Source organism: Salvia hispanica, chromosome 3 (genome assembly GCF_029641045.1).
Source record: "Salvia hispanica isolate PSC_SH4W2 chromosome 3, Shi_PSC_v1, whole genome shotgun sequence".
In the NCBI taxonomy this organism is placed as follows: domain Eukaryota; kingdom Viridiplantae; phylum Streptophyta; class Magnoliopsida; order Lamiales; family Lamiaceae; genus Salvia; species Salvia hispanica.
Genome location: NC_142694.1, coordinates 3,158,100 through 3,178,888, shown reverse-complemented (window position 1 = coordinate 3,178,888; position 20,789 = coordinate 3,158,100). Strand labels below are relative to the sequence as shown.

Genomic DNA, 20,789 nt, shown 5'->3' with positions numbered 1-20,789 from the left:
TTTTGTGCATTGGGCCAAATATACCCTAAAATATCTATACCAGTCTCAACGGTCAGTTCATAATAGATGCTAAACGCCGCTACGAATTATGCATTTAATGACCACATAAATAATAATATGCGTATTGGGCTAAGTACCGTAACACATTTTTCTAAATCTCGACGGCCCATTACTATCGATGCCCTACCGTTCATATTACAACATTTATCGCCGCCACAAAATTATGCATTTATTAACAAGTGCTGTACATATAATTTCACATTCATTATTCTTTAGGCCTATATATTTTACGATGTTTGGACAGAATCTATCTTATTAATGTAAATTTACTAATTGCAAAATACAGAATGAAAAAAAAAGAAATTGAAACCCTAGCCCATCTTATCCCTACCTACCTCATTTTTCTAATGAGTATGATTATTTAATGCTCTTTTCCTTCTTTTTCCATTTCGTATTTTGATACCTTCCTTCTTTATTTTCTCGAAGACTTTAGGGTTCTCTTTTTCTCTAGCAGCCCAAAACCCCACCCCACTCTCACTCTCTCGCGGTGAAACCCACGCACCAATGAGACGCGAGTTAAGTGCCTGGACCATATTTTTCACCAGACAGCGACCGTTTAACGAACCCCGCCGTTCAGCGCGTGCGGGTCACGGTTGGACTCTCGTTTGACTAGGGTTTCGGGCATCGTTGGTTGGGATAAAAATTGCTCTGAAATGCTGCGCTGGCGCTCTCTGATTGGCTGGATCTTTCTCTCTCTCTCACAATATGCAAACACATGGGTTTGTATATTGTAAGTATACACGCCAAAAATCTGTACGTATAGGGCGACAGTAAACTCAAAATCAAAGAAAAAGAAATATCAACTCAACTCCATCTCTCTCTCTCTATCTCTATAAATCTCTTCATTTTCATGTTTCTCTCTCTAAAACAATTTTTTCCCCCTCTCTTTCGCTATCGGATTTTACGCTAGGGCACGCGGTGGATTCCGGCGAGAATTCGCCGGCGCAGCCGTGGAATCGGCGGAGATTGAGATGAATGGCGATTGTTTCGGAGTGATTTGTGGAGAAATGATATCTAAGCTGTCGATGAGTGGAGATTTTTGATCCGATTTCGCGATCCGAGAAAAAAGGTTCCTACTTTTTCTTCTCTTCTTCTTACAGTACTATTTACGTTTTTATTTATATTTAATTTTGCTTTTTTTTTTTACAAATTCACTAGGTTTTAGCTGACTTTGAGCTGAGTTTTACCTGATATGTCGTGCATCTTTTTTTATCCGAAGTGGATTTCAAAATTTACCTCTGTATCTAATTTTTAGCTGTCCTTTTTCGGTGTGATTTTGTTTTCACGTTCTCATCATTTTATGCCACTTTTTATTGCTTATTCTTTACTGTTTTTTTTTTCCATGTATAGCTGGTGAAGTTGGTATATTAAAATAGCGTTACGACTTCATAAAACCCTAATTTGAGCTAATGAAATCAGCACATAAAATCACGATTTATGGTTTGGCGATTGCGTGAGCTGTGTGGGGGGTTTTGATTTGATTTTTGGTGCCAGTTGAATTTTCCGATCTGATTTAAAGTTTCGAATTGAGATTCTTCAACGGGAAAACCCTAAAATTGAAATTGGGCTATTGTGCTTTTAATCACTCGTTTTGCTTTTGGTTTAGTTCATTTATCTGTTAGAATATTATATCTCATGCTGACATATGTAAGATTTGCTGTATCCAGCTTTGTCTTTGCTGGGATTCTTAATTAGGGTTTTCAACTGTTGTTTAGGACAAGGCTTGTAATAAATTTATAGTATTACTATCTTCCAATTGATGAATGCTTCTTTCAGTTTTAGGTTACATACATTTCATTCCATGATTTTATGCCCCAACTTTTGCAATTGTGTACTAATAGCTTCATTTCAGTGACCGGTTCTTGGGTTTTATGTTACTAAATTGGATATTGTTGTTATGGGAGATAGTGATTTTGTGGATTCTACATCGAAGTTAGGATTGTTCGTTCGGATCAACTCAGTAGCTATTGACATTAGTAGTTCCATGGAAGCAAGCGAGCCACCAAAACACGAGCATTTTTCTATACGGTGAGTAATTTGACATCGTTTATACTGCAAAGTGTATATATGTGCAATATTGTGTGCTTCCTTCTAACAATGTGAAGTGTGCTGTATTTTAATTTCTCAAATGTTGGTGCAGTGGTTTTGTTGCTGATATGAGGAAAAAGGATTTGAAGACATGTTATCCATTTGCACTTCAAGGCGATGATGTTGATCCGGTTAAATATCAGCTGCCTCCTCTATCTGTTCCTGAATTTCGATGGTGGCAGTGTTCGAGCTGCGTTCCAAATGCTGAAACGAAGACAACTACAAAAGAAATGGTACTGGCGACCACACACATGAGAGATAACACAGGTAAATGCTGAAATTAAAGATAATTAAATTGATTTATGTGCAAAATTTATGAACTGCTCGTCTATAAATACAGTTAGCAAGAACTTTTTGTTGTATATTTTTTTATATCCTTACAATAATTTGAGGTGATAAACTTTGGTTATAGTTGCAGAAGGAGAAGCCAGTGATCAAAGTAAAATTAACAAGACACTTAATTTATGCAGCGGCGATTTCACATGTAAGTTTTGTTACATAAGACATGTATTGATTAAAATCATTTGCTAGTTGGCATAGAGCACAACGCAGTTTTTTCCACATATGTAACATTAAGAATATCTCCTCAGGTAGCAAAGGTAAAGCAGATATAAGGGATATAGAAGCTAGAAATTCATTGCATATGCCTGAAGTAAATCTGCAGCAGGTTCTCAAGACGCTTAATAACACTCCAGGTATACGGAAAATGTGAAAGAATTTCTCACCGATTATTTCCTACTAATGATAAGATAACTATAGATATAGCATGTTTCGCTGACCAACCTTTGTGCGCAGTTGACGAGCCAGTTACTGTATCATATGGAAGGGATGGTCCTTTGAGTGCATCGGCAAACAGGAGAAAGCCGAAGCTACGTTCTTTGGCTGATATATTGGTGGAAGAAAGGCCCCAAACTAGCAGTATTATAAGGACAAGATCTGCCTCAATGAAGGTTGCATCAACTGAGATGGAATCAGTTTTAGTTCCTCAGCATCAGGTAGACGTCCCTGCCGGTCTTGCAGAAGCTGAGAGGAAAAGAAAGATCTCGCTGAGAGAAGACACAGAGCCTCCGCTGTCAGTTTTTCCAAGGGCTTTTGCTAAGAGAACTAAGGCCCTTGTGCTTGACCCCAAAAAGGCTAAAGCTATAGATGCCAACAAAAAGATGAGACACACCCGTAGAGACAATGAAATAGCCCAAATGGGTGAGCCTCTCCATCCAAATAACATTTCCTCTGCAAGTTTACAGGAACAAATGCAGAAAATTGGAGCTGTGGATGATCCCTTATTGCATCCTAGAAGAAGCATCTTTGGAAATTCCAATGGCGGAGGAACCATGGAGTTGGGCCTTTCACTCAATAGTTTTAAGGATCCTGTAGGTGATCACAATGACCAAAGTTCTTCCAGGAAGCGTAGGTACATTCCCGATCTCAATGTGGAAATACCCGAGATGGCTGATATGGAGGAAGAGCAGCAATTTACTACTCTTCCCAAGGAGAGGAGTTATCCTCTGCAAAAAACTGTGGTATGACTAAATTAACTTCTCATATTCATTATCTTGATATTTCATGTCTTTATCAATCAATCAATGGTATTAGTTCAAAACTGTTTTCTTTTGGTGTGACTAATTGAATCCCTCTGCTGTTCATTCTCTAGAATGCCTCTGCCTCTGCCTTCCGCAGTTACAAGACTGGCAAACGAATAACTTATCCGGGAAACAAAGATAACAATGCAGAACTTGGAGCATCAGATGACATACCGATGGAAATAGTTGAGATGTTGGCCAAAAACCTGCATGAAAGACAACGTGGAAATCCGAGGAGACGGGATACAACGGAAATATATCCTCCTGCAGCCGCATTTCCTCTTCCCAGCAGCATAAATGTTTCAAACGGAAACATGGGAGTCCAACCAAATAAATATCAGTTGGATATGAGAAAACTTAGGCAACCAGAGCGTCCCTCTATAACGGCAGGTGCAAAGTCCACTACATGGGAAGAAATGCTAGATTCCCGCGCCCAGAAGCGCCCCATTCTCCCGAGTCCAGTCTCATTCTTAGACAAATTGAGAAGCGCCGATGCCAAGGGAAAGAAAGTTGTAACTGATGTGGCTGAGCTCAGAGAGGAGGGGAGAGGTATAGGATCATCAGATCCTTACCAAAGCGAAAAGATTCCCGCAATGAAGCTGTTATCCTTGATGGAGCAGAGAGTTAAGGAACCTGATCCTTCATACAAAGTAGGTAAGCCCTTGTCTCCCTGCAAGCACCACCCGCGTCTAAATGGAAAGGAGAACCTCATGAGCTTCCTCCACTTTCCTGAAAACGGCAGCAGCTCTTCGTTAAGAGGTATGTAAGATAAGACCATTCACTACTGAAACTCTTCTTTTTATTTGTTTCCATAACATAATTGTTTTCTTCAGTAACTCAAGATGAGGCAAGGAGCTCGAAAGGTAATGAAGAAGCATTAGTCGAGTGCATTCTCAACAGGAATCCTGCAGACTTCAGCATTCCTCAAGTAGGAAATGAATTCACCATAACCGCAGATGATTTGGAGCGAGGAACGAAGACGAATGGTTTGAAGGGAATGTCGCGGCTAGGCAATGTCGAAGGCAGGAAGAGAGGAAGAAAGCCTCGCAGGAAGAGAGTGTGATCAAAATGAGAAACTCATTTTGATGAATAAGAATCAGTATCTACTACCTTATGATTTGGGAAGCTAGTGATTCAAATTATGATACTACATGGCAATTGCTATAATTAGTTTCTATTTAAAAGGATGTTTTAGTAATTTAAACATTGATTCGGTATACTGTTAGTTTGCCAATTTTTTGGCTCGAGCATTTTATGCCAAATAAAAGAAGTTTATTTTATTTTTATAGTATTATTTTTAGGCAAGGTTTACTTTAGTGTTCCATTATCTTGATTAATCCTGGACTTTTTTTTTTGTTATATATATATTTGTAAACAATGAGTCCATGACTTTGAATCTAATGCTCCATATGTAATTAGCTCGTGTAATTCAACTATAAAGTCAATTATTCATGTGTGCATCCCTTGATAAAATATGACCAAATATTTGATAATTTGAAATGTTTGTAAGATCTTATTTCATTACATACCATAATAATATACTATTGTCAATCAATCTTTTTTATCTTTTTGGTTAAAAGTGAAGTTTTATTTCACTTTTGTGAATACTTGCTTTTATAAATATGCACGTTAGTAACTAAAAATATTCATAACATAATTTTGGGCGCAGAGGGGCATATCAAATAATATGCATTCTAAAGTAAACAAATAAGGAAATAATGGATTTTATTTTAATACGAAATAACGCTATAGTACCACTTCTTTTCATTTACATCTATTTGACAGAGAATTAAACAAATTTTCTCTTTCTCTCTTCTTCCATAACACGCCCGCCCCCAAAGCTAGAAATTAGGGCTTCGATTTTTGGGCCTTTTATATATAAATGAAAAAACCCAAAAGGATCCATTCCCCACCCAAATACATTAGGAAAAAATATTTTAGAAAATATATGAATTGAAATCAACACTACAAGTCTAAACGATACGTGAAATAAAAGATATAAACAAAAAAGAACATATACATTAATATAACGTAATCTATGTTTGTGGAAAATTCATCTTGAAAAAGAGAATATGTCAGCAATTGATGTAGTAGTAATTAATCAGTCATAATCAAACTGATTAATTGATAGTAGTAATTAAAAGATGCACGCAATAAACATTAATGGAGTAATAAAATACTCCAATAATTAACACATCTTGATTAAATTTGTTAATAAATCTTTAAAAAGTTGTTAATTAAACCAGTTCATGCTAAAAATAAATAAATAAAAGTTTCACAACCTTTTGAACAAAATTCAACACTTTTAAGGAAAAAAGAAAGAGGCATATCTGATTTGATTAACGCAATATTAATTTCCCTTAACTGAAACTTTTTGCCTGAAAACCACCAAATGTAACCAACATATGCAAATACACCCTTTTTCCCTTTTTAATTTTTTTTTCTGCATTGAATGAACATAAATTTTCAGTGATCGTTGTTGCAGATCTGATGTAAATAATTAGTACTAATAATTCCAGACAAAAAAGAAAGAAAAAGAATTAGTAAATAATAGTTTGAATTTATGTTAAATCTTTGATTTAGTTAGTTTGGCTTTCAAAATAAAAAAACACACTACACAATCATTCGTCTCTTTCTTCTACTCCTTTTCACATGTCCAGATAAATCTTGTCCGCATTCACGGATTCACTGACTACTCATCTCAAAGGAGGCAATTTCTTTTGCAATTTCTCAATATATAGTAAATTGAGCTGATTTTTTAGTTTTTGTTGCCACTGCGCTTTGAGATTGGTGCGAAAATTGGAGGCTTAATTCATTTGGGAAGAAAACAAGGTAACTGCTTATTGCAAAAGCCTTGCTTTTTTTCATTATCTAAGCTTGGAATCTAGTTTTGTGTAGGATTGAGATGAATTTTTGCTGGGGTTATAGCTGTTGATATTCGTTTTTGTTTTTTTAATAATAAGTTATGCGGTGATTTGAATCTGTTAAGGCGTTTAACAGGATTTGTTTGAGGAGGAAATTGGGGAATTTGATGTATGTTAAGGCTTTGAAGATTGATTATGGTGCCTGAAAATGGAGTGTTTTGCAGAATGCAGCATCTTCTATAAAAAGATTATATTATAAATGGGATGAAGAAGAGATGATTATCTACTTTGATATCAGACACTAGGAAAGTGCATTTGTTGGTATGATAAGCAGGTATTCTGTGGTTGGAGGGATCTTTGTTAGGGCGAAAATCGATAGAAACAGTGTGTGTTTGGGGGAATTGGATCTTCCTAGTAGGGATTTGTGATGGCATCAATCAGAAGAACATTGTCTCCCGTTCCTCGGCCGGGAGGTGTAGGCAATGGGGAGGCGTGTCAAGTGGCGTCGCCATTGTCTAAGTCGTCTACAAACGGTCAGAACTACCCTCCACAAGGGGGGCTGTTGTCTTCCTGGCTGGGCTCCTTGGACTATGCGTTGTACAGAGTCCAGAGCTTCGTTCTTGGCCTTTTCTCACAACGAGCTTCTAGGGATGTTGATAGGTTGAGGATGAAGGGGCAGAATTGGCGGAGGGTTTACTTGCATATCTTGATGTGCTTTGTTGTTGGTATCTTTGTTGGGCTTACACCATTTGTACCGTTGAGTATGTCCTCGAGTTCCTTGCCTAAACAAGAAGCTTTTGATTTCGAGTTGATTGGGTTGAAAAATGAGATGCCTAAAGTAGGCAAAGTTTCTCTGCAAGAGAACTCTACGTGGGGGAGAGAGAAGAAGGTCAATGTTGAAGTGAGCAATCCTCGTTCTGACCTTACCCTTTTAAATAACTCGATGGATCTGTCTCGTGATGTGGTGTTTAATATTGATAAGCTTCTGATCGTCATCACTCCAACACATGCTAAGCCGCTTCAGGCCTACTTTCTCAATCGCTTGGCACACACGTTGAGACTGATCCGACACCCTCTTCTTTGGATAGTCGTGGAGATGAATTATCAGTCCATGGAGACGGCTGAACTTTTGAGGAACTCTGGAGTCATGTACAGACATCTCATATGCCGTATCAAGAATGAAACTGGGATAACAGATAGAAGCGCACTCCTTAGGAATGTGGCACTCTCGCACATAGAGACACACCGTCTTGATGGGATTGCTTACTTTGCAGACGATGATAGGATATACTCGACTGCCCTCTTTGACCAGATGAGAAACATTAGGTATTGCATCCACCTCAAACTCATATATTGGAAATTTCATCTGCTTGAGATATATTTGCTCAGAAATTATGTGTCCTTGTGAATTTTCGATAAGGGACCAATTTAAGGTCGAACTTACTCATCTCTTCGAGCAACTTAAATGTATGTAGCTAGTAAACAGTAACCTATCCAAATTAGGATGTGATAAAGTGCAAATGGCTGTGGTGATACTCAACTTTCTTATTGATGCAGTCGGATAGGGACATGGACAACGGCCAAGCTGGTTCAAAGCAGAGACGAAATTCTCATTGAGGGTCCGATTTGTAACAGCTCTCGAGTGGTAGGGTGGCACGTTGATGACAGGAAGAAACGATCTCAGAGATTCCATGCTGAGATGTCAGGTTTTGCTTTCAATAGCACCGTGATTTGGGATCAGAAGAGATGGCACTTGCCCACAATCGAGCCAATCAGGCAGATCGAGACGGTGAAGCCAGACATACAAGTGTGTTTCCCTCTAACTGCCACCATGCATCAGATTGTATACATGATAACATGAAATCATTCATGTTGGTCCATGTTAATTTTGTCAATGCATCAAGCTAACATGTTTACTCCATTGCAGGCAAGCACGTTTATCGAGCAGCTCGTGGAGGATGAGAGCCAAATGGAGTGCTTCTCGATGGCCTCTTCGGGAATCATGGTTTGGCATCACACAACTGACACATATTCCTACCCTCATAACTGGTTTACAAGTATCTGGAGCACCATCTCTCCACTTACCGATGCTTTGCAACTTTGATTCGTGTAAGAAGATAGATCCTGCTTAGCCATTTCCTTTGTCCGTTTCCCTTCTTCTGAGCGAGTATTACTTTCCATTTGCAGTCGCATGTGTACGAACGAGCTTATGCAGCGATTTATTGTCCCGGTCATGGAGATTGGAGACGATCCAACAGATTCGTTGAAGAATTTTCCCGGATTCCTGGTTCAAGGTTGGATATTATTTCTGTACAGCTCTCTCTTGTCATCTTGATAAGATTGGTCATGGATACTTACAACATTAGGTTTGAAGATCAATTTGTGGAAGAGAAAATGGAAATGCTAAGAAGAAAGTGAGGATGAAAAAAGAAATGTAGTTCTTGATAATTGTTTGATATGTAACTATGATTTAATCTATTTAAATTTTGTGTTCAATTTGTGATTTGAATATTCTTTTTTTTTTTTTAATGAAAGAGTCTAATGGGAAAAAATAACATATGTTTATAACACAAAAAATTACAAATGGAAAAGGAGAGACCATATAAAATGTCGGTTTCTTAAAAAAAAGAAAAAAAATAACTTACAGAAAAATATAACAAATAAATAAATAAATCTGAATTATGTGATGAAGAATTATTCGGCCACGTCACCACATTCCAGCAACCGACTACAAGTGTCGCCGCCGCGCCAGTCGCCACCTCTATGTTATCTCCGCCACACACACTCACTCACTGCGCTCGGTGAGCTCCATCAATGGAGAATCTCTCTGCAATTTCCAGAAATCCATGCCTTAATTCGTCGCCTCTTCGTCCTAAAACCGCCACAGCACTTCCGTTTTCTCCGGCGGAGCTGCCGATCAGGAAAAATTCGCGTCGATATTCTTCGGTGAAAGCTGCGTTGAACGCCAATACAATTAATTCCCCAGCCGTTAATGAGAATGGCGATGGGGTTGTTATTGCCGAACCTATTTACGAACGCACGCCTCGCAATCGCCCCCTCCGAACCCCTCACAGCGGGTAAATTTTCTCTCTTGTGAATTCGAGAATCTAATTTCTGCGCATTTGATTATGACTCCGCTCTAAATTTGTTGAGTAACTGTTAAAAATTTTACTGTGTGATTGAAATGAACTCTTATGATTTTGTCGATGTCTGTATAAAACTGTAAGTTGCTGACTGAATTGAATGCCCAAAATATAATTGTTTTCCATCTTAATGTAATTTGTAAACAGTTATGTACTCTTGTAAGCAATGGCTGTATTAGATGGAATGAAGGAGTTATCATTTTCTTTTTCAGGTTTCACTTTGATGGAACGGCACGGAAGTTTTTTGAGGGCTGGTATTTCAAGGTTTCAATTCCAGAATACAGGCAAAGTTTTTGCTTCATGTACTCTTTAGAGAACCCAGCATTCTCTAAGAAGTTGAGCAGACTGGAGGAGGCACAGTACGGGCCGCGATCAACTGGAATTGGTGCTCAAATTTTAGGGGCTGACGACAAGTTCATCTGCCAGTTCTCTGAAGAAACAAAGAACTTTTGGGGAGGTATGTTTGTTTGTTACATGTGTGTGTGTGTGTGTGTGTGTATCTGTCTATATTTGCTTCACTTTCCCATCACAATGGCCTTCTGTATATTCATAGTTGTAAATATATCCCTGGGGGAGGTAGAACCTGGTTAGAAAAGTAGATCTATTATGACCATTAGTCAGCTTTGAGTTATTATCTTCTTTTCTGAAATATCTTTAGCAACTCAGTTTCTATATTATGATGGTTTATTGCACATTAAGCCGTACAGATCTTTACAATATTGTCTGAGACCTGCTACAGTTTATTTTTAGCTGTGTTACTGGTAGACCATGCTTACTTATCAAGGAACCAGTTTGTACCTGTCATTCTCCTTGGCATTTATCCGAGAGGTGGTTTTGACGTTACCAGCATGACCATTATAACTAGTCAATAAGATGATTTTCAGCATAGCATTTTGGAGCTCCTTGATCACTACATTCAATTTGAAACCGTATTCTCTTTCTAAATGAGGAGGAATTTACCTCTTTCTTAGTGGAATCTCATCCATTGCATTGTTTTGTCACTGAAAATTTAGAATTGAACATCCTTTCCCTCATTGTCTTACATGAAATTAGGCAGTGGTCGTCAAATTGATAACTTTGCTTTTGATAGACAGGGATGAGTTAATGCTTGGGAGTACTTTTGCGCCACAAAAGAATATGAAACCCCCAAAGAGAGAGATCCCTCCGCAGGTTAGCACCTCTCCTAGGAATTCTGCTGAAATGCTACTGAACGCTGTTTAGTTTATACTCCCTCCATCCCAGAAAATAGTGCACAATTTTCATTTTGGGATGTCCCACAAAACACACTTCTTCACTCCCTTCTTTGGACATATTTCATTTATACTTTCCCCTCATTAACTAACATAAAAAAATTACAAAGTGGGGCCCTTTCTCCACTCACAAAATACATTACCTAACCATTATTAAAATCCTTGTCACACCAAGGGAACTATTTTTTGGTACGCTCCAATACTGTGTACATTACAAGCAAAACCAGGAAGTGGCTGTTATTTAGAAAGAGCTTTATCTTCATGTCCATACCTTCACTACTAGTACTAAGTTAAGGACCTTTCAGTGTTTATATATGGACTGGGACATGGTAGTTTCTAACTCAGCCAAATATTTTGTTCAGGAGTTCAACAGCAGGGTTTTGGAGGGCTTCCAAGTTACCCCACTTTGGCACCAGGGTTCTATTCGTGATGATGGAAGGTAAATCTTCTTCTGAAAGTTACCTGGATTGCACAAAGCATTCTTTATTTACTTGAGCAAGTGTGGTTCTTACAATGAGCTGCACCTCAGATAGTTCATAAATTTATAGATTGTGATTCTTTGGACTAAAGTGAAACCAGTTAGAGATTGTTTAAAGCTTGTATTGACACGATTAGCTTGACAGGAATGATTTTGCAGAAATTGTAAAGACTGCACGCTGGGCCTACAGCACACGCCCTGTTTATGGATGGGGAAATGTTGGGTCAAAACAGAAGTCAACAGCAGGATGGCTTGCTGCTTTTCCTGTATTTGAACCTCACTGGCAAATATGTATGGCAGGCGGACTTTCAACAGGTATTTCTTTTATCAACTACTTTGGTTTAGAATGCCGGAGGATGTAATTCTCAATATCATTTGTTTGCACCAGCTTACCTTTGTCTATGATTTCTTGCTGCAGGTTGGATTGAGTGGGATGATAAAAGATACGAGTTTAAAAATGCTCCATCATATTCTGAAAAGAACTGGGGTGGTGGCTTCCCTAGAAAGTGGTTCTGGGTATGTGGAATATCTTCTTGCATTGATTATTCTATTCTGCTCCTGAATATGCTCTTCGTGTGAAATTGGAAAACTTTCAGTATCAATGTAAATACAAATTTTGCATGTTATTTTGGGTTGAATTCTCATGCAGTGGGTAGGATCTCTTGATAGAGTTTATCAGTTGGTGACACGCATACATCTAAATATGTTTCCTACTCTTTTCTATAGGTGCAATGCAATGTCTTTAAAGGAGCGGATGGTGAAGTTGCTTTGACTGCTGGTGGTGGATTGAGACAGCTGCCGGGACTGGGTGATACTTTTGAAAATGCTGCACTGGTAATCATCCATTATGTGAATTCTTATGCCTGTTTCACACCTTGTTTAAAACATGTGAAGAATATGATCATAGTACAATGCTTTTGTGAAAGAAATTTGTAAGGAAATACCTGTTTTGGTGACATTGCTTGCTAAAATCTATGATTATAACAAAAGATGAAACACAAGCTAAATTGTTATGCAGATTGGAGTTCATTATGGCGGGGTTTTCTACGAGTTTGTACCATGGAATGGAGTGGTCAGCTGGGAAGTTGATCCATGGGGCCATTGGTTCTTCTCTGCAGAGAATGAAGCCTATGCGGTAATCACATTTCGCCTCTACTTTGATGTATCCGATGAAGCTCCAAATTCTATAATTTTACTAGGTGTGGAGCTTAAGACGAAAGAAACAGACTAAACCCAACTATGCTTCTTCTCGAATGTCCTGAGAGACCTTGCACATTGATTATGTCAAACCTTTTCTAATAAGCAGTTTATTGAGCAGGTGGAATTAGAGGTCACTACAAAAGATCCTGGTACACCACTACGCGCTCCCACCACAGAATCTGGCTTTAGTCCAGCCTGCAAGGACACTTGTTTTGGTGATCTAACAATGCGACTGTGGGAAAAGCGTTATGATGGAACTGCAGGAAAGGTATACTCCAGCCTCCCTTCACCCCCCATTTACTTGATCATAGTGAAATTCTATTACAAATGTGCTTGCCATGAATAGACTTCACTAGAACATTCGATTCCCCTTCCGTGGTTAGGTTATTTTGGATGTTACAAGCAACATGGCAGCTGCAGAGGTCGGAGGAGGACCGTGGTTCTCGACATGGAGAGGCAAGACCAGAATGCCAGACCTTGTCACTAATGTTATTGGGCTTCCCGTTGACGTAGAGGGGCTTTTCGGTTTGGCTCCTTTCCTCAAACCCCCTGGCTTGTAAGTAGCAGCATCGGCAGAGAAACATAGTTGTAAAAATACATACATGCTGCAAATCATTCTATATCTTATACTTTATGTGAGTATTATTCGTGAAAATCATTCTCGTTTAGTTCATGTAAGTATTGATCTTTTCGTTTCATCCATTTAGTTTGATATTAATATCTTAAAAGTCATTATTGATGTCATTAAATTTACAGGATGTGTATAATAAAAGCAGAGCTTGATCGTCCATTTTCTCTGTAACTTACAAAAAATGAATAAAAGAATAAATTGAGCTTTGATCTTTACTATGCTATTTTTAAAATTAATGGCGTCAATCATCATTTTTAAGGTATTATAATGAAACTAAATGAAAAAAACTAACTTTGACGATTAAATGAAAACAATGCTCACGAATGTCACCCTCGCATATAATATACATACCATTTCTTGACATATTCTTACACAAAAATTGCTTCAATTTTTTTTTTCATGAAGTGGTTAATGACTGAGTATTGGAGTAATATTTTGATTGGTTGACATTTCACTAACTTGGTATTGCCCAAATTGGGTGTTGAATAAATATTAATAGTATGATGATATCGTATATGGACTGGAAATGTCCTTGTCGCAATTTTAAATTTTCACCCAACACAAAATTCTCTCTTTTCCACTTTGGTTCTTTTTTTTTTTATCAACAACTCCAAAGATTTTTTCCTGCTTTCTGTCTCTACGAATTGTACATCTATAGGGAGTAGTAATATTTGATGGTTTTTGCAGCTTGATAAATACATTTACTTTAGCATTATCAGTAATTATCGGCATAACTACGTTGAAGTTGAAGTAATGTGCATTTTTTTTCAAATTGACCATTCTTAATTATCAAGACGTGTAGTAATGTGCATTTAACTTATCAAGAAAAGACGTGTAGTAATGTGCATTTTTTTTTTCTTCATCTAGATCCAAGACTAAAGTCTGATTTGGTGATAATTTTCCAAATTGACCATTCTCAATTAATTTTGGTCAGGTTTTAAATTAGTAACTCAAAATATTAGGCATCGAATTTTTCCTATTAAATCAATGTTTAATGTGCAAATTCCATAAGCCTTCGGATTAGTTAACTATTCATGGTTAATTATTACTTCCAATTTTAAAACTTACATAACTAAATTAAAAAGTAGTAGTACTTATGATATTATACTAGTAGTTGTAAACTCGTTTCTCCATCAGGAATTATGCATATTTTTTTTTGACAAAATAAAATTTATGAAATATAAGTGCTAACAGAAAAAGGGAAAAAAGAAACAAATTAAAAACTGAAAAGAATCAAGAAAAAGAATAAAATGAAAGAATAAGTTGTGATCTGGGCCCGGAATCGGACCATAACTGCGGCCCGACCATCACCCGCAACACCCAACCTTGCTCAAGCCTCGAGTCCGTACCAAAAATCCGGTGTGGTCGTGAGTCATGGGTGCCCTTAAGGATATAAATATACTTTATCATGTTTCACCACATGTATTATGTGCTAATATGAAATCCTTGATTTGTAATATTGAAAAGTCAAATTTTTTTTACAATATGCAATACTCCCTCCGTCCCGCTTTAGCAGTCCCATTGACTTTTCTGTCTTCTTTTTGTAAAAATGATAAAAAATAGTTAAAGAGGTGAAATGGTAAATTAAGAGAGAGAATAATATAGAGAAGAGTCTTATCTACATTATTATGTCTCTTACTTTACCATTTCTCCACTTTAACTATTTTTTATTATTTTTACAAAAAGATGGCAGAAAAGTCAATGGGACTGCTAAAGCGGGACGGAGGGAGTATTATATAACCAAGCTATCATCAATTCATCATCCTAGGACTTGACTAAGGATATCCTTCTTTTTCGGCAATATTATTTTAATAAAGGTTTTTACTAGTCCAATACATGAAGGCATCTCATTTCAAAATTTCAACTATAGATTTTCAAATTTAACATACTATGAGTACTATTATTTAGTTAATACTTGTATATGGAGTACTTATTATCAAATTGATTTGTTTCTATAAATCACCCCCTCTCTCTCACACACTCATACACATATCACATGTTTAGCAAATGGAGATGGTAGTTCAAAGGATTTTTGTTATAGTAATTTTGGGTTTGTTTACATTAATCCCATGTTATGCTGCAATACCTTCAACAACACAAAGATTGATCAATAAGGTTAACAAAGATGGGCCTTATCTTGGAATTGTGATTCCAAACATGTTTGAGATGAACCCTCTTCTTCAACACTCTAATTTCCAATCCACTAATACCATTGATTTTGCAGGTATATTTTCATGTGTATGAATTTATATGTTCTAGTCCTTTCTAATTGATTTCTATTTCAATAGGTAAGAGATTCCGATTTGGAACCATACACGAGCAACAAGTTGTACTAGTCATGACTGGCCTAGCCATGGTACTCGTCTCTGTCTTTGTCTCTCGTATACATATAGACGATATTAATTATACTTCAAAGTTATACGTGGACAGATAAACGCAGGTGCCACGACACAGCTACTGTTAAGCTTGTTCAACATAAAAGGAGTGGTGCATTATGGCATAGCTGGAAATGCAAACTCATCTATGAATATAGGAGATGTCACAATTCCTCAATTTTGGGCACATACAGCCCTCTGGAATTGGCAGGTGTGTACAATATCAAATTTCATAATTTTATTTTTCTATAAATTAATGTACATATAATTTTATTAATATAGACCAAGGTTCAAATGTCGATTCTATTAATAGTAATTTTATTTTAATTTTTAGAGGTATGGAGATGGGCCAGATGATGAACTTGCCCTCGAAATCAATGGAGACTACACAAGAAAAATTGGGTACTTAAATTTTGCAAATTATTCCACAAATGTTGGTAACTGCAGCTCCGGCGACAATTTTTTAAACAATGTATGGTATCAACCGGAAGAAATTTTTCCGGTCGACGGGGTGCCGGAGCAACGGCAACATGCATTTTGGCTCCCTATAGATTCGTACTACCTCGAAATCTCCAAGAAGTTAGAGGTATCGTATTAATTTTATTTTAGTGTTACATTCTTAAATTATAATCCGACCTTAAAAATATTACACGCATTATCTACGTTAGTTCATATAAAAAAAGTATTTTATAAGTTAAATTGTTTATAGCCGAGAGACAAAAAGGTTATTTTAAAATTTTAATTCTAATGTAGTATAGTTGATTTTTCATTGCAAATGCAACATTCTCACATTCTCATTTGAAGAATAATTTTTAGTATGACTACATATGTGTATTTTCTTGAATTTTATTCTAATTTTTTATAAAATGATTAGGGTCTAGAATTGGAGAAGTGTGTGAACTCAACAACGTGTTTGTCTACAACTCCAAAAGTGGCGATTGTTTCAAAGGGTGCAAGTGCCAATATTTTCTTGGACAATGCTTCATATAGAGATTTTTTGTATAACAAATTTGGAATTAGCCTTGTGGACATGGAGAGTGCCGCCGTGGCATTGGTGTGCCGACAACAGAGGGTTCCTTATGTCGTTTTCCGGGCACTTTCCGACCTCGCCGGGGGTGGCTCAGCCGAGTCGAACGAGGCTGCCGCCTTCGCATCGCTGGCGGCGAACAACTCGGTTGTGGTGGTGGTGGAGTTCGTTAGGATATTGGCTAGCATGGAGTGGGAATGGCAAAGTCTAAATATGTGATCACTATTTTCTTGTCACGTTATTTAGGTCCATATAATGTCATAGTGACAAAATTTAATATTTCAACATTTATTATATATTTGGGCCACATTCTCTAAGCCCAAATTAAAAAGTTATATTTGGGCCAACTATTTTTTCGGTCGCCTTCCGCGGCCCATTATTATTGTACTTAGAATCTAAAGTTCGTAATTTATTAATACTCCATCTGTTCCATAGTAATAGAGTCATTTTCCTTTTTAGTAAAAGTCAACACATTTTTTCATACATACTTTACTCTTTTACTTTTTTCTCTCTTCATCTCTCCACCTTTTTCATTTTCCACTTTATTCTCCCTGTACTTAACTCACCTAACACAATTTTTCTTAATCTCCGTGCCAAAAAGAAACGTCTCCATTACTATGGAACAGAGGTACTATAATTTTATTTTTTAGCAAGTACTAGATTTTAGCAAGTACTAGATAATTTGGTGATAATTTTAAGTGATTAAAATAAGAAGTAGGAGTGCCTCATATGACTCTGTCATTGTCTTTATTAATTGTATATGGGTTGGCTATAAGTCAATAGATTTAATGTAACATAATATGGTATAAGCCTTGACATTTTAATTATTTGTAGTTGTTATTCTTATCTAAATGTACACCTTACGTCGTTATTCTATCAAAACCCACCATACATTACTAAGTGTGAAGAATAAAAAAAACAAAAAAAAAAAGCATTGACTCACTATTATGTGAAATGATTCATCGACCACATTTTGTTCTTTGATTCAAAAGGAAAAAAAGAAACAGTGGAAACTGAAGTAGAAGACAAAAATGGTGACTCAGCTATCTTTAGCAATAATATAAGATGAGTTGGATTTCACTCACTATGCATACAAAAACCACCATCAAAATCAGCTGAAATTTTTGATGCTACAATTTAGAACAATATTGTTAATTGTGGGCAAACAAAATTTTGTACAAAATTGAGTTCTACAAAAATTTCTATTGAAAGAGTTCTATTTAAAAATTAATTTTGTTTGTTGTGGATTAGCTGAAGTAGTCGTCACAACGCAGGTGTTGATATTTTATAGTACGAAGTATTTTTTCAGAAGAAGAAATATTATGTATATTATTTATTAAACAATCTAAAACTTTTTCCAAACTTTTTTGGAATAATTTATTCCTCATTCTTTGAGAATATGATAAATCACAAGTTTGTTTCGTCGAATGAGGAAATAGTACAAATAATTCTCAAATGAAAACAAAGTTGCTTAAAATATCATCAACTATGCAATATTTTAATCGGTAAGATTAATTATAAGCATGATGTGATTCAGCATGCTCCAAAATTTCAACTCCAATAATTCAAAAGATATAGAAATTGAAGGAAATTAGGAAATGGAGACATTGTTTTCATTTGACAGCTATTCCTCATATGATAAAAATGTGATCTTTATTTTACCACCTTTCTTTAGTGTGAAAGATTCAATAAAACAAAATGTATGAAGAAGATCACAACAATCATAGAAACATACTCATTGCATAGAGCAATTTATCTGATCAATAGCAATTCAACTTTTAATTCGTGGAGGAAAAGTTTTTGAGTTCATGATTGCAACAAGTTAGTATCTTTTTTGATTAATTAGTCTTGTTTCTCATGATCATCATCTCATAATCTATAAACTTTCTAACTCTATTAAATTAATAATAAGTGGTTATGCCTTATGATATAAAAGTGTCAACCTTAATTTGCCATATTATGCCCCAACAAAGGTGTTTATTTATATAAGTGAATATATAAATTGTAGTTTTGATTAAGACAGAATCAAGAAAAATTTGTGTGATGCAATATGCACTACCAATGCTTTTAGTTAATAAAATGTAGAACATATATTCTGGTTTGATACTTATACATATTAATTACCTTAAAATTTAAATATAATATTATAAAAACTCTTAATTGAAATATATACAAAACACATATTAAACCCACAAAAGTAGTCAACAATAATTGAGAATGGCAATTTCAATATTTCTACACAAGTCAACTGGCATATTTGTCATTACTCCTCACCAATAATTCTCACATCACATGCCTAAAACCTCTAGCCATCTCAAGATGATATAAAATAATAATACGAAGAATAAATTACTTATTTTTCTAATACTACTATGTATCATGGAATCTTAGTTATGGAGTCATGCGCATGTTCATGCATGTGCATTCTCCTATAAATATATCAATTTTGGAAAATCCTATTGCCATATGTTAAGCCAAATAACACTACATATCTAGAATTCCTCTCTAATTAAGTTTTTATTTATTTTATTTTGTGATGGCGAAGATTGCCATTGGCAACGCCGCCGAGGCTTACCAGCCGGAGACCCTTCAAGCATTGGTAGTCGAGTTCATCGTCACCTTCCTTTTCGTATTTGCCGGTGTCGGCTCCGCCATGGCCACCAGTGAGTTTCCCCTCGCACCTTTTCTTAGTAATAAATTTAACAACGATGAAGTCCAGTTCAATTGATAATTTATTTTTCATAAATTTCGTTCACTTAATAGTACTAAGTAATATTTTGTGATTTTGAGAATGATAGTGACGTGGCACTATTTTGCAATTTTTGTTGGATGTACAGATAAGTTGAATGGGGATCCACTGGTGGGACTATTTTTCGTGGCGATGGCGCATACTCTAGTAGTGGCGGTGATGATTTCGGCCGGCTTTCGCATCTCGGGCGGCCACCTCAACCCTGCCGTCACCCTCGGCCTCCTCGTCGGCGGCCACATCACGGTGGTGAGGTCCATTCTTTATTGGATTGACCAGTTGTTGGCTTCGGTCGCCGCTTGTGCTTTGCTCAACTATATGACCGGAGGGATGGTAAGACTTATTTTTATACATCCACTTCAAAAAGATATAATTAAAATAAAATAAAATAAAATAAAAGTATGTAAATGAGTTGTCACAAAGTGGAGATTCAAGGAATATACTACTATGATACTTCAATAATAAGTTGTCACATACTATTAATTTATGTTGATAACAATTTATTTACTAATAAAATAAAATGATGCAGACGACACCAATTCATTCACTAGCAAGTGGAGTGGGGTCCATCCAAGGTGTACTAATGGAGATTGTGTTGACATTCTCATTGCTCTTCACCGTTTATGCAACAATTGTGGATCCAAAGAAGGGGAACCTAGATGGCCTAGGCCCACTCCTAACCGGGCTCGTCGTTGGGGCCAACATCATGGCCGGTGGCCCCTTCTCCGGTGCCTCCATGAACCCGGCTAGGTCATTTGGTCCGGCCCTCGTGTCGGGGGACTGGACCGACCACTGGGTCTATTGGGTGGGGCCCCTTATTGGGGGTGGTCTCGCTGGATTTGTGTATGAGAATTTTTTCATTGTTAGGACGCACGTTCCTCTGGCTAGAGATGAACCATTCTGATCATAGAGTTGTTCATGTCAGTGTTGTTATCGTGGTTGATTTTATTTTGTAGACTTTTCCTTTTTTTTTTTTTTTTGGTGTAATCTTCATTTGAATTGTTGCTAGTTTTTCTCATGTAATTTTGTGTTTTGTGGATTATTATGATGGTCGAGCAATTAATAAAATATGAAATGTAATATTAGTGATGATGGATATGTCTACTTTTGTTGACACGTTGGAGTCTCTAATGGGCTCTATGTTGGGCCAAGGCCCATATTGTCAATATCTTCTTTTCTAATATGGTTTCTATAGTGGTAAAGCAAGCATTACTATGGTTTCTAATATATGCAAGAAAGTGATGAAAGTCTCTAAATTTTTGATCATTTTATAGTCAAATTGAATCTTTTTTTATATATCACCAAGCTTGAATTGAATCATGATTTTTTTATCATTGTGTGGTTACA

At 36.5% G+C, this 20,789-nt stretch overlaps 5 protein-coding genes across 9 annotated transcripts; all 5 read left to right on the top strand.

The window, feature by feature from the left end:
- Window positions 1–874: 874 nt before the first annotated feature.
- Window positions 875–5,012, top strand: LOC125212884 (uncharacterized). Of its 3 annotated transcripts, none has more exons than XM_048113172.2 (8): window positions 875–1,129; window positions 1,998–2,088; window positions 2,201–2,415; window positions 2,561–2,632; window positions 2,739–2,843; window positions 2,944–3,668; window positions 3,800–4,487; window positions 4,562–5,012. In XM_048113172.2, exons 2-8 carry the CDS (start codon window positions 2,045–2,047, stop codon window positions 4,789–4,791), a joined length of 2,079 nt encoding a protein of 692 aa, XP_047969129.2. In that variant the 5' UTR covers window positions 875–1,129; window positions 1,998–2,044; the 3' UTR covers window positions 4,792–5,012. The 3 variants fall into 3 exon arrangements, with proteins under 3 accessions (XP_047969129.2, XP_047969128.2, XP_047969127.2); XM_048113171.2 differs by having other exon boundaries at window positions 1,969–2,088; XM_048113170.2 differs by having other exon boundaries at window positions 1,913–2,088.
- A 1,316-nt stretch (window positions 5,013–6,328) lies between these two features.
- Window positions 6,329–9,411, top strand: LOC125211598 (putative beta-1,4-xylosyltransferase IRX9H). Of its 3 annotated transcripts, XR_016136997.1 has the most exons (6): window positions 6,329–6,560; window positions 6,729–7,918; window positions 8,150–8,399; window positions 8,520–8,701; window positions 8,780–8,886; window positions 9,285–9,411. XR_016136997.1 is itself a non-coding variant. In XM_048111464.2 (5 exons), exons 2-4 carry the CDS (start codon window positions 7,020–7,022, stop codon window positions 8,694–8,696), a joined length of 1,326 nt encoding a protein of 441 aa, XP_047967421.1. In that variant the 5' UTR covers window positions 6,329–6,560; window positions 6,817–7,019; the 3' UTR covers window positions 8,697–8,701; window positions 8,780–9,095. The 3 variants fall into 3 exon arrangements, 2 of the variants coding, with proteins under 2 accessions (XP_047967421.1, XP_047967420.1); XM_048111464.2 differs by lacking the exon at window positions 9,285–9,411 and having other exon boundaries at window positions 6,817–7,918; window positions 8,780–9,095; XM_048111463.2 differs by lacking the exon at window positions 9,285–9,411 and having other exon boundaries at window positions 8,780–9,095.
- Window positions 9,407–13,361, top strand: VTE1 (tocopherol cyclase, chloroplast / vitamin E deficient 1 (VTE1) / sucrose export defective 1 (SXD1)). The gene is made up of 10 exons (XM_048118839.2): window positions 9,407–9,669; window positions 9,948–10,192; window positions 10,826–10,905; window positions 11,348–11,424; window positions 11,609–11,778; window positions 11,882–11,979; window positions 12,190–12,297; window positions 12,482–12,598; window positions 12,782–12,931; window positions 13,047–13,361. The coding sequence occupies exons 1-10, from the start codon at window positions 9,407–9,409 to the stop codon at window positions 13,221–13,223; spliced, it is 1,485 nt and encodes a 494-aa protein (XP_047974796.2). The 3' UTR covers window positions 13,224–13,361.
- A 1,783-nt stretch (window positions 13,362–15,144) lies between these two features.
- Window positions 15,145–17,136, top strand: LOC125209008 (bark storage protein A-like). Its single transcript, XM_048108579.2, has 5 exons — window positions 15,145–15,518; window positions 15,583–15,650; window positions 15,725–15,880; window positions 16,004–16,255; window positions 16,544–17,136. The coding sequence occupies exons 1-5, from the start codon at window positions 15,302–15,304 to the stop codon at window positions 16,913–16,915; spliced, it is 1,065 nt and encodes a 354-aa protein (XP_047964536.2). The 5' UTR covers window positions 15,145–15,301; the 3' UTR covers window positions 16,916–17,136.
- Window positions 17,137–19,071: 1,935 nt separating this feature from the next.
- TIP4;1 (tonoplast intrinsic protein 4;1) lies at window positions 19,072–20,540 on the top strand. Its single transcript, XM_089069246.1, has 3 exons — window positions 19,072–19,359; window positions 19,534–19,775; window positions 19,972–20,540. Exons 1-3 carry the CDS (start codon window positions 19,233–19,235, stop codon window positions 20,344–20,346), a joined length of 744 nt encoding a protein of 247 aa, XP_088925372.1. The 5' UTR covers window positions 19,072–19,232; the 3' UTR covers window positions 20,347–20,540.
- Window positions 20,541–20,789: the final 249 nt, after the last annotated feature.